At 43.1% G+C, this 13,048-nt stretch overlaps 1 protein-coding gene across 1 annotated transcript; it reads left to right on the top strand.

Moving 5' to 3' along the window:
- Window positions 1-2,111: 2,111 nt before the first annotated feature.
- Window positions 2,112-12,738, top strand: tram1 (translocation associated membrane protein 1). The gene is made up of 11 exons (XM_036125231.1): window positions 2,112-2,426; window positions 4,565-4,628; window positions 6,946-7,067; window positions 7,177-7,293; window positions 7,375-7,433; window positions 7,520-7,604; window positions 7,764-7,834; window positions 7,912-8,016; window positions 8,116-8,259; window positions 10,954-11,105; window positions 11,222-12,738. Exons 1-11 carry the CDS (start codon window positions 2,304-2,306, stop codon window positions 11,290-11,292), a joined length of 1,113 nt encoding a protein of 370 aa, XP_035981124.1. The 5' UTR covers window positions 2,112-2,303; the 3' UTR covers window positions 11,293-12,738.
- Window positions 12,739-13,048: the final 310 nt, after the last annotated feature.

The raw sequence follows: 13,048 nt of genomic DNA, 5'->3' as shown, positions 1-13,048 counted from the left end.
GGAATTGCTCATATTTCTGAGGAAGCCTGGCTACCTACAGATAAGAACTCATTTGCCTCCAAATAAAGAACTACTCTAACGGAAGAACTAGATCCAGACATCTCGGGTTTCTGTCTTAGTTATGACTATTTAACTTTCTAATCACTGTATGTTATTTGTTTTTTTGCAAATGCTTTTTAGAAACTTTTTCAAGCCTCTTATTTTTTTTTTACACTTTGTCAGGTTATAGCAACGAATATCTGTGTACTTGATTCAGATTTCAAGTAATAGACCGACAAAATCTAAAATATAGTTGTGAAGTCCGTTTTTTTTTGTTTGTTTGTTTTTTTTACAAATAAAAGTCTGAAGCATGTCATACAGTTGTATTCAGCTCCCTTTACCGTGATAAGCCTAAATAAAATTCAAATCCAATTCAACCAGCAGCCTTTAGAGGTCACATGATCATTAAGACCAAGGAGAAACTGTAGAGGAGCTGCAAAGATCTGCAGGATAACTCAGGAGGGCGAGTCTGCTGATTAGTCATACACGCCAAATATCTTGAAACTATCTTGACAAAGCCATAAAACCTGTTGCCTCAAGCCATTCAGAGGACACAAATATCAAACGGCACTCTAGTCAGAGGAAACCAAAATAAACGTTTTGGCTCACATAAAAAAATGCTCAGTGTGGCAGAAAACCAACACTGAAAATCTCCCTGAATGTACCATCCCAACAGGGTTTAAAACACGGTGGACACCTTTAGCTGTTTAGCTAAGAATTGGCAAGCATGTCAGACTCTACTCAGAAAGGTCAGATCAGACCTCAGCTTTCTTGGAATTCTTAGTGATGATTCTCATTCTTTTTGTATGTTTGTTAATGTATGAAATAATTCTACTCAAGCATTTATTTAGCTTATTCCTTTGTATGTCTGTAATGTTTTTTGTTCATGTACATCACTTTTAATGTCTTGTTACTGAAAAGTGCTTTATAAATAAACATACCTTACCTTACTTACCTTACTGTTAAATTCCTACTATTAAGTTTGTGTTTGTAAAGTGACAAAAAAGGGAACAAAGTGCATTTGGAGAGCTCAAAGCTAGCTCCTTGTTCAAGTCCACATGGGCCTGAACATCATCAGGAGTGTCAACACCACCCGATGCAGAGAGATCTGCTTGATCTTCATTTTGTCTTGATAGAGTGGATTGTGACATTGGTGTACGACAAAAAATATTTTGATTTATAAAACCATGCGCACGCAAAGAAGTACGCAATTTTCCTTCATAGATCACAGCTGTACCTGACCGTTAAAGATCCCACCAATGGTTTCTAACATTTTATTATCAAAAATGACTAAAACTGGAGCAGCATATTGTCAGGAACACATCACAGATGTGAAAGACGTATTCCTAACACCTCCACAGCATAGTGTTTCTTCTCCCTGACCTTCTTCTGATTGCAATGGATGTAAAGACATAAAAGACGCACTTATATTAATATATAAATCATTCGGATAAAATTGAGGGATTTATCTAAAAGAAAAACCTACATATACAGTAGATGCTTCAACTAGCTTTAACACTCAGCTACCGACACGTAGCATTCTTGTGCAACAATATTAAATAGTTATAATGCATAACAATCGTACATGTTTATATCAACACAAGACCTTCATGATAAGAGTCTGTGCAGTATCTCTTTTGCTAGTTTCTAAAGTTTTGGTTTAAGGAATAGTTTGTGATGGTTATCGTTTTTACATCTCATACTAAATCTGCAGCACAATGCCAGGGAATATGAGGGTTTGTAAACAGGAAGCTACGTGCTGGCTAAATAACTTCCTGGAACAGTGTCCTTGATGGGAGGTCAGAAATAATATCCAGGAACAACAATAGCCAAAAACTGTGTAGAAACCCTTAAGGAAAATACTTAATAAACTTAATAAAAACAGTGGGCTCCTCCCTTTTGGATTTAGGCACTGGATAGACCTGAATGAAATATGCAACACGTGATTTTATAGTTGTCTGTCTCTGCTCGCTCGCTTTAAGTCCCCCTTCTACTCCGAACCTCTAGGGGGCGGCAGAGAGCGCCAGCTGTTTCCTCTCCTGCGCGTAAAGCGTCTCTTTGGTCCCTCTCCCTCCGTGGACCCTCCCACCAGCAGAAAGAGTGACACGCCATTCAACTGCAGCCTGGCCCTGTGCACGCAGGGCGCGCTGAGAGCTCAGAGAGATCGCACCATCTGGTAGGGAGAGAAACAGGGAAAAGACAACAACAACAACAAAAAATCCGCATCTGCTTGAAGCGCACAACTTCTCCAGAATCGCGTCGCCATGGGGATCCGAAAGAAGAGCAACAAGAACCCGCCGGTGCTGAGCCACGAGTTTGTGATCCAGAACCACGCAGATATTGTTTCCTGCGTTGCTATGGTGTTCCTGCTCGGGCTGATGTTTGAGGTGAGTCCACATGTGGAGCGGGGCTGCTTTCTGGTTGTGCGTTGCGCGGTAGTTGGAGGACGGCAGCGCGGATTTGTTCTCCGCAGGAACCGACATGGCTGTCTGATCAATTCTCAACTACTTCCTCCCAAAAAAAGATCGAAAGTTTTGCAGGCACAATGCCTCCCCCCGCTTCGCTGCTAACCCCGCACTCGCCGGGGTCTCTCCGTCCATCTACGCTCGTTCTTAATAGACATCTACGCGTTAAAAGGGGGGGAGTGGAGCCCACTTTGCCCATCTGGACGCTTCCCGTCTTGAAATCGATATTTCAAAACACTTGCCTCCGGCCCCGCCGTTTGATCGCAGATTCACAGGAACAGAAACTGAACTCTAATGTAATTCGTGCGGGAGCTGCTTGCTTATTAATAAATTATGTGCTGTGAGTTTCGAAACGCAGTGTCGAGCTGTGCGGTTTGGACATTTTGCAACAGCTCCGTTTGCTTAGTTTTTTTTTTTTTTTTTTTTTTTTTTGCGTAGAAGTGTTACGTGGCATTCGCGCAGCGGTCGAGAGGGCTGTCACCCCCCTCCCCTCCTCCTCCCCTCCGAGTCTCACCCACACAGAAAAGTTGCTTTTCCGAGCCGAGACTTGGACTGGGGTCGAACCGCGGAAACATTTTGGTTTGTTGCTGTTTTTTCTGCACTTTAAAACCTCAAGTTTGTTCAAATCTGTCGCGATTTCACCTTTTGGAAGGAGAGCGACGCCGCTTTCTGTCCGGCGTTTAAAGCGACTTCCGGAATGTTGCTCTTCAAAATAAAGGTTCTTGCCGTCAACTGCCCGTGAGCCGTGTTTTAATTCAGCTAAACTCCTACGAAAATTGTTTGAATTGTATCCCAACTTCACTTTTAATTCAACAATTATAGCTATGCGTATTCACATTGCCGCTAATTATTTATTCGCTTAATTTCCACTTTTATTCTGAAGGATTTCCTCTTTTAAAAATGATTGGCGTTCACGTTTATGTCCGACTCTCAGAAAACAAACAAAACAAAAAACAGGGAGTTTAATGATAGAAGACTCATGCAAACTCTATTGATCATTAATATAATGCAGTTACGGGTGCATTTCAGTAAATTAGGAAATCTTGGAAAGAAGCAAAACAAAAAAATATATGGTGTCATTTCCCAACAGCTGTTTTACAAACTTTTATTTTTGTTAACTTTTAGTATTTTTGGCTTACACCTTATGAAAACCCCAAATTCCGTTTCTCTGAAAATCAGAAAAGACAGTTAAGTGGAGGGTAAAGCTTATTGCAGCCTTTAGGGGACTGTGCAGCAAAGCTGGTGGCTTCAAAGCTCAACACAGGCACACAGAGACGTATCCTGGACATGAGCTGCACCCGTTTCATGTGTTTAGCTGTGCCTCCACCACAAACTGCATCAGAAGCGTCGTACGTGGCTGGTCTGTTGCTCTGTAATCTCAGAGTCTGGAAGAAAAGGGGAGAGGCACAGAATCCTAGGTTGCTTGAGGTCAAAGTTTCCAGTCAACTATGAGTCCTGTCGTCTGCTGGTGTAGGCCCGCTATCCTCTGTCCGGGTCAAAGTCAGCGCACCCATCCACGGGGAAATTCTTTAGAGCACAGCTTACAGCTTTTTTTGAACTGGTTTACTTAAATAAGTGTTTCAACATTCTGATTTTCTCTCCAGCTACACATAAACGAAGGTGAAGCCCCTCGGCGAGGCATGAAAAGGGCCCTTTTTTTTTTTTTTTGGATCAAATCATCTCGAGACCCTCACTTTTGGAACCCCTGATGTATAACAGCACTACTTCTGAACATCATCACATTAGTCATGTATAACCTGAGTATTTCCCTTTACCGCCTGGTCTAGGACTTAATAAATAAACATCCTTGTCAGTTGTTGCGATCACAACGACACTCATTAGGGTTTAACGGCACGATCGGTCTGGTCACGTTAATTGGCGTTTACTCTTCAGGACCGCAGCTACTGAGCTCTTCTCCATCATCAGTTTTCATACAATTATTGAAGCTATTTTCTTCCCACAGTTTATTTCCCTGTCATTTGATTTTTTTAACAATAAAACCCCACATTTTGTCTGCTTTTATAATATATATCAATGTTTATCTCTTTCTAAATCCACAGGTCACCTCAAAGTTTGCAGTATTTTTCATTACTGTCCAGTACAACGTGACCATATCGACAAACGGTGAGTGACGCGTACGCCGGCACACGTTGCATGACGATGTGCCTGTAAGGCTGGATTTTCTCTGTGTTTTCTTGCTGGGAGATTTGCATTCAGGAGCATTGCTTGAGTGGCCCTAGACGAACCCACTTTAGAGCTTTCTCTCTCTTTTTTTTTTTTTTTTTTAGTTTTTAATTCTCCCTTCCATTTAGAGCTAAATTTAGTCCGCCCGATTTATAAAGATCTCCAGTGGCAAGGTTGTGCCGGACGAATACGAGGCTGAGGTGCAATATAGGCCTCGCCATTCAATCTCCTGATGCTTTCAAGGTTAACGTTTCCTTTGCCAGCTTCTCGACGGAGCCCAGCTCCAGCGAGGGAGGGTTTTTAATCTCTGCCGTCTCCCTGCCTCTGTTACTTATTTACAAGTCGTGTCTTATTAGGCTAATCTTTACTCCGATAGAGATGCAGAAAGGCCATTGTTGTTTCGTTTTATCGGTGCTGACCCGCAAACATGTTGATTTTTAAGGGGCTTTGGTGAAAAGGAGAACCACTCATTCAGTCAGCTTGAGATGTGTTGATGTTTTCTTTCTGTCCGTATCTGGAGGGGGGGGGGGAGTTCATATTCTGCGTGGTGAAACTCTGCACAGTCGAGACTGTAATCCTAGCGCCGCCCTTCAGGATTCAGGGCGATTAAATCACGGTGACTCCCCAGCCAGGGCCGGTCCTGTGGCCGTACGGATCGTGACTTGGGTGAATCTTACAGTGTCTTGCAACCCTTGAACTTTTTCATGCGTGGTCGCGTTACAACCTCTGTGTATTTTATCGGGATTGCCTGTGGCGGTTCAACACAAAGCAGCACATTATTGTCGCGAAATGGGAATGAACTTTTGCCCTGAATTTGCAAGAATTTGTTTTAATAGACGTCGGGCTAGTTTGGCCCGAGGTACCATCGGTCGACACTAACCGAGGCGAGTCTAATACAGTATGAGTCTTCCAGCTTGCACTGCAAAAACAGAACTAAAATAAGTTAAATTTTTCTTGAAATGAGTGTATTTGTACTTTATTTGAGCAGGTAAATAAAATAATCTGCCAATGGAATAAGATTTATGCATTTAAAATAGGAAGAACTCATCTCCATCAACTTATTTCAAGTGCATTATATCTAATTATCTTATTTTAAGGGTAAAAATGACCCTCTCCATTGGCAGATAATCGTCTTTACATGCTCAAATCAAAGACAAATACACTAATTTCAAGAAAATTTTACTTATTTTTAGTTCTGTTTTTGCAGCGTAGACCGATGCTGTTGCCAATTCTTCTTTGTCAAGGGGGCCTAAGGTCAGTAAGATCGGATGGAGGTTCTCAAAATTTCCCAAAATTGAGTGTTTATGTCTGGACTTTGACTAGGCCATTCTAACACACAGGAATGCTCCGGTGTGAACCAATCCGTGATAACCCGGCTCGCACGTCGAGGGTTGATGTGCTGCAGGAAGAGGAACCTCCGACCCAGTTGCGAGCGCTTCGAAGCCTTCAACGGGTTTTCCCATCACGTCTGTCTGGATTCCCAGTTTCTGCTAGGGAGCAGCATTCTTAAAGGGATTACGCTGCCAGCACAATGTCTAACCGTGGGGAGGGTGCTGCTGATATTCCTCCAGGCACACAGGCCAACCTCAGGCTGGGTCAGGGAAGATTGAAGCGGCTGACTTGAAACGTCGCCTTAGACCCTTTCTTGTGGCTTTCTTCCAGCAATCACTTGTTTTCCTGTCGGCGGATTCTCCCTCCTGAGCACTGCGTCTTTTTTTTTTTAGGCTCCCACAGAGTTGCCACGGTGCTCTGCGAGGTGTTCAAAGCTGTTGTTTTATAGCCTAACCCTAAATCTCACCTTACACTGAGGTTAAACTACACTGTTTCCTAATTAGGGCGTTTCTAAAGGCATGATGTTGCATTAGATTATATTTAGGGGGCTGAATGCTAACGCACAACACACTTTTTTGCACCTTTTTTTTTTTTGTTAAATAAGTTATTTAAGTTCTGGGTAAAAGAAAATGGGTCCCTGGATGGTTTGAGGAAGTCTTTGGCTAAATTATATTCCTGCTTTATCAATATTTTGAATTTGACAGGAGGGAAAAAGCAGGTCCGTTTTCTTCCACTTCCACATTCATTTAATGTGTTTGTGTTGGTCTGTCACATAAAATCCCAGTAAAGTACATTGAGGGTTCTGGTTGTGAGGTAACAAAATATGGGGAGGCAAAAAAAAGAAAAAAAAAACAGTCTGTATATTGTGTGTGTTTTGTAAATGCCGGTCACGGCGCTGACTCTGCGTGGCCGGTCTGTGTCTCAGAGGGCCCCGAGGAGACAGCGGTGAACCACTTCCACCACGGCATCAAGGACCTGGCTACCGTTTTCTTCTACATGCTGGTGGCCATCATCATGCACGCCATCATCCAGGAGTACGTGCTTGACGTAAGTGACAAACCGCCACCGGATTGGCCTCGTGTCTTGTTTAAGAACCTTTTGGGGAAAAAAGCTACACTTTTGACCCGTTTCGACGTTTTTTTTTTTGTCTCTGCAGAAACTCAACCGGAAAAAGCACTTCTCCAAAACCAAGCACAGCAAGTTCAATGAGTCGGGTCAGCTCAGCGCCTTCTACTTGTTCTCCTTCGCCTGGGGGGCCAACATCCTTGTGTCCGTACGTGCCGGTCGGTCGTCGCTGTGTTTGCTTGTGGCGCGCGGCCGAACGTTTGTGTTTTTAAAAGCTTTGTGCTCTTAGGAAAACTTCCTGTCCAATCCCGTCGCCCTGTGGGAGGGATATCCTCATACGCTGATGCCGTGAGTAGCCGCATTTAGCGACGACTTATGAATGAAAAGCAAAAGGAGGACGTGTCGTTTTGAAAGCATCTCGCTTTTCCTTTTAGATTCCAGATGAAGTTCTTCTACATTTGCCAGCTGGGCTACTGGTTACACGCTCTTCCAGAACTCTATTTCCAGAAGGCAAAGAAAGTAAGTGTTGCCGTCTGCACCCCGAAGGTATTTCCTGTTTGACTTCCTGGGCCGCTGGGCATTGTTTCGAAGGGATCATCCCCTTCGTGCTGAAATGGACGTGCCGGCCCCACGCTGGCGTAAATATTTTGACCTCTCTCCTCTCTGTTTACCGTTCAGGAGGATATTCCTCGCCAGCTTGTGTACATCTTCCTGTACCTGGTCCACATCGCCGGCGCCTACATCCTGAAGTAAGCGCCGCCGCTGAAGTTGGTCACGCTCGTATCTCCCCGCTCCTAAAACCTGATGTCTTTATTCGCTGTTTCAGTTTGAACCGGCTGGGTCTGGTCCTGCTGGTGTTGCACTATTTCGTCGAGCTCCTCTTCCACGTCTCCCGTCTGATCTACTTCAGCAACGAGAACAGGCAAACGGGGTGAGTTTCTCGGCTTTCTCGCCGATGAATAAAAGTTTCGGCTGCATAAAAATTTCCTTTTTTTTATTTTATTTTTTTTAATTTTGTGTGTTTTTATAGTTTCAGCATCTGGGCCGTCTTGTTCGTGATTGGACGGCTGCTCACCCTGTCCCTGTCGGTCCTCACCGTGGGCTTCGGTCTCTCCACCGCCGAAAACCAGGGCTTCAGTCTGGCTGAAGGGAACTTTAACATTTTCTTTGTTCGGTAAGCACATCTGACGAGGTGAAGGGAGCCAACAAAGTCTTACTTTCTGGACTTCTTCCTGTTTACATGCAGTATAAAAAGACACATTAGCCTTTTATTCTCACTGACATTAGGTCAGAGCATTATTTATTGATTTCGGTCTGTTAGACCTAAGTTATTTCTCTTTGCCAAATGCCAGACTGGTTGGAGATTTTCGTATTTACATAAATTCCTTAGTATTTGGTGGATTTACCTTATAAACGGTATGATATGGGTGAAACCATTTGAGTATTCTTTCCCAAACATGCCGCAGTGGTTTGCTGGACTGTTTGGCCCATTCCTGCTGACAGAGCTAGTATGATTGAGTCAGGTTTGTGGACCGCCTTGCTCCCTCAGACCTTTTCAGCTCTTTCTGTTGGACTGAGATCAGAGTTTTCTGATGGGCACTCCACAACATTGACTTTGTTGCCCTTGAGCTGCTTTGAAACAAATTTAGAGGCATGTTTAGGGTCATTATCTGTTTACAACACCCATTTGTGACAAAGTTTTAGTTTCCTAGATGACGTTGTGAGATATTGCGGGCCATAACCACCCTCACAACATGGGATGGTGTTTCACAAATTTAACCATGGTCTATATGACCAAACACTTGAATTTCAGTTTCGTCAGACTACAGGACATGCCCCAAAAAATGAAGGAATCTATACCTTAGAGCATTTCCTCTCTGGCTTTTTTTTGTTCTTGTTGCTACCAGAGTAACGGCTCCATCAACTCTGGTTGGTCTTTCTTTTCACGTTTCACGTTGGTAAAGGATCACCATCGTCTTGCTATGATGTGGTTGTAATATTGTCGGCTCATAATTACACAGATGAACCGGGATCTGCTAATACAATTTTTGTTTAGTTTTTGTTTTCCTGCGAAGCTTTATCGAGCGCTTCTTGTAACAATCACATCTGTTAATACTTCTGTAAACGGCGCGTCGCTGTGCGACGTTTACTTCCTCTTCCTGTTATCTGCACATTCTGGCCGCTTTGGGGTCATGAACCGCTCAGACAGAAGTCTGGTGGCGGCTGCATTTTATTAGTAGTATGAACGACCACAAAAAAAAAGGATTTCAGCAAAAAAATTTTAATTAAGCATCAAAATCTGCAGCGTGAACGTAGCCTGAGTCTAACCTGAGAAAGACCTTGGTCCGCAGAATCTGATGCAGATAAGATGCTAACACAATGAGCTCAGCTACTTTGCTTGTAGCTGAAGCACTGTAGGCGTTACAGAATCCCGTATGAGGAATGGGACACAGAGTTTAGCCAGGCATGGAGGGATTCCCCCACATTTACTGTGGTCAACACTGCGAGTTGCTAGCCTTTGGTTCCAAAATCCCAGCTGCATGCGTTAAAGCACACACACAAATCCTCTAGTGTGATGTAAAAGGACTAAGTATAATTCCTATACGGTTCAGTCACATGCTTATGGTGAAACTATGATGATCTAAAGCACTACAACATTCTCATTACTCTGGCATTTAGGGAATGGAAACAATTTTGGTAACAGGAAAGGTTAAAGGTTATGTCTTTTTTTATGTAGCGCATGTAAATATCTGTGTTTTGGGTGCAATTATCTTGTACTTCACATACAGCGAATCTCACAGGAGTAAAACAGGAGGTCTTCGTCACATGAAGAGTAAGATGATTAATCGTTTTGAGGTTCAACAACGTGGTTGCATTAGTTAGCATAGCAGAAATCACTGACAGGGGTCTGAAGCCCCCCCAGTATGGGATAAACGTACATTTGTCCCCCTCAATAAATCATTAGAGGAATCTATATTTTTAAATGATAGATAAAAAAAATAAAATAAAAGGAAATGCACCGCTTATCAAGGGAAAAATGTGCATTTAGACTTTGGTACAAAGGTGTGGTCCATTGTGCGAACAGCTAGTACCTGCAAACGGACTCAGCAGCGCCCCCAGAGGAGCTGTCTGTAAAGCACACATCCCTGACCTCCAGTAAGTTGCTGCTTAAAAACGAAAGACACGTCACTCATTTGTTTTGCTTTCACTTCTCCCTAGATTGAAACGCGTTAACATTTGGAATCAGGCCACATTCTGTTCACCTCTTCTTAACTTCGGTTAAATCTTGTGACAGAGTCTGCCCTGTAAATCTAAACTAGCTACATTTTATTTGTGTTGCCAGATTGAAGCTTTTTTTATTGTTTTATAACTTCTAGAAGTGAGAATTAAAAAAAAATAAAAATTTTCTTTGAGTCACTGAGCAGAGCCAGGGATAGCAGGTAGAGAAAGGAGAGCAAAAAAACAGCACAAGTTGAACTAGGGCTAAATCACTTGATTGTAAACTTGCCAGCTCTGATTCAGGTGGTAATAATTAACCCAGGGCGACATGTGTCGTTTTGAGATGATGAATTGTAATAATTAGCGTTACTATTTGATTGTTGAATACAATCCATCAGCATCCTGGCAACCTTCGCCCACTCTTTTCCATTCTGCGGAGTTCGCAAAGGTGGAAACCGTTCTTGATCCTATTCATCATAGTTATATTTTGGCTGAAACGGGATGTTTTGCCATTGACGTTGTGCTTTTGAGGTCCGCAGCGTGGTTTTCCATGTAGGTTTTGTGGTCGGTACGAAACAGGATTTTTCTGTCCCGTCTTGCTGCGCTGCCTTCACCCTTCAAAGAACTGACCGTTGCCCTCCTCTGCTAGGGTGACCGTGCTGTCGGCCATCTGCTTTACGCAGGCCTTCATGATGTGGAAGTTCATCAACTTCCAGCTGCGGCGATGGAGAGAGCACGGCGAGGCGCAGACGTTGAAAAAGAAACCGGCTCCTGCTAAGAGCAAGTCGAAGAAAGACAAAGGTTTGAGCAGAGAACGCGCACACACCGTTGAATCTTTAGGGGAAACTGTAAAAATGAAGGTTTTGACTAACTTGGCTTTTTCTTCTTCTTCTTCTTCTTTTTTTCTTACTTTTAAGCCAACGGAGTAAACGGCGTGAGCTCACATGGAGCGGATTCACCGAGATCAAGGAAAGAGAAATCCTCATAAGACGTAAAGAGGGGAAGAGGAAAAAAAAAACATTCCTGATACCCTGTACCTCCGAGGACCGCCTCTCCCAGGGTCTTCTGGGCTGGCTCCAGCCCGACCGTTCAGTGGCCCCTCACCCCCCCTCCCCTCCCTTCTCCTCCCCCGCCGTGCGTTTTCACCTTCCCACACAGGACCGACCTCCCAGCTGGAACTCCCAGGATCTGCTCTTGTTGCCAATCGCCCAGCACACCTTCAGCTCCAGATCTTCCTTCCGTGGTATTAATGAAAAAAAACAACAAATAAACTGAGGGAAAGAGACCTTATTTAAGAAGTGCCTACTGATGTGGATTATGTTTTTTTTTTGTTTTTTTTTTTGTACAGTGTGTAATTTTACCAAATCAGGAGCGATCGCTTTAATGTTTCTTTCTCCCCACTTCAGGTCGTTTTTAGTATTTTGTTGAAATGCTATGTATTCCTTTTGTATCTCACCTGCCTATCATGTATTTATATACCACTCGGCTCATCCAGATGCTGCCCTCCCCTCGGAGAAATTCCCTTTTTGGTCTCTCTCCCCCCCCCGCTTTTCCGTGCTCGGAGGTCGCTTAGAGCCCCGTTATGTCCAGATCACACGTCATTCTTTTAATTTTTTTTATTTCTCTATTGTTTTCCCACATCAGACAGCAAACAGACGCCTGTAGATAGAAAGGTAACTATCACAGAAGCTTTACTGCTGGAATAGGAGTATATCAAAGCGGGTGAAGGAAACGAGTCTTGAGTACACGCGTGGTTCAGTATTGTGCAGAACTGCCAGTAAATAAAAGAACTAAAAATTGTACGATGTTGCATTTGATCGTTGAAGAATGGCGTGTTCGTCACGAGTTTCCATGGAAGTTGTTGCGGTTGTGATCGTACCTGTAACGACACATTGTGCTTTAGTTTTTGTTTTTTTTCGTAGCGTCGACGAAGATGCAAGTTAGGAAAAAGAAACGTTCTTGTGAGTCATCCAACCTCTCTTGATGTCAAGGTGGAATGTTCTTAATGTGTTTGATACATCGTCAATTTTCTCTTCCCTTTAAAAAAAATAAAAATGCCTGCGAGGAAGGATGGGTTGTTATCCCAACATGGGCTCTGAATGAAGTGTATATTTAGATTTCTATATACATATATATATATTTTGTTCTATCCCGTGGTTTCCCACCCCGTATCGAGTGTTGACTGTGCCAAATGAACCTGGTTGACTACTGCTGACCGTATGCCTTTCACTTAAACACCATAAAGCATCGGAGGCCAACCAGCTGTAGCTGCAAGACTTTGTTACCCAAGCAACGCGAACGTGTTCAAAAGAATGAATCCTGTTGAGTGATTTTTAGGCAAACAGTGTAGCGAATTAACTCCAGCAGTATTTGGTTTTCTCCACTCGCCCTGGCGGTTTATCCTGTAAAGAAATAAAACGATCGTTAAAACGAATGCATTCTGGACTGTTTTGCTGTATGTATCGAAGGCCAATCAAGAGTAGTACTTTTTTTTTTTTGTGTGTGTAATACACTGAAAGTAACTCAGAATATATGTAGGAAACAACAGTAAACATGTCGAGTGTTTCTGTATGGAATAAAACTCACCAGTAGGTTTAGTAGAGCAATAGAAAACCAACAGATCCAACATGGATGCTGCTGATTCTGTGCAACTAAATCATTAGTTGAAAGGGGCAGGTTTAAAAAAAAAATAAAAATTGTGTAGATTTCAATCAGTGGTGTTCATTCTGTGATAAAGCAAGTGG

This window comes from Fundulus heteroclitus, chromosome 21, assembly GCF_011125445.2.
Source record: "Fundulus heteroclitus isolate FHET01 chromosome 21, MU-UCD_Fhet_4.1, whole genome shotgun sequence".
Taxonomy (NCBI): Eukaryota; Metazoa; Chordata; class Actinopteri; order Cyprinodontiformes; family Fundulidae; genus Fundulus; species Fundulus heteroclitus.
This window is presented reverse-complemented; position numbering and strand designations above follow the sequence as displayed.

Excerpts from the sequence above, each read along its gene's own strand:
- tram1 (XM_036125231.1), top strand. The coding sequence starts at position 2,304 with ATGGGGATCCGAAAGAAGAGCAACAAGAACCCGCCGGTGCTGAGCCAC. Across the intron at positions 8,017-8,115 it reads AACGAGAACAGGCAAACGGG|TTTCAGCATCTGGGCCGTCT; the intron begins GTGAGTTTCTCG and ends GTGTTTTTATAG. Across the intron at positions 11,106-11,221 it reads CAAGTCGAAGAAAGACAAAG|CCAACGGAGTAAACGGCGTG; the intron begins GTTTGAGCAGAG and ends CTTACTTTTAAG.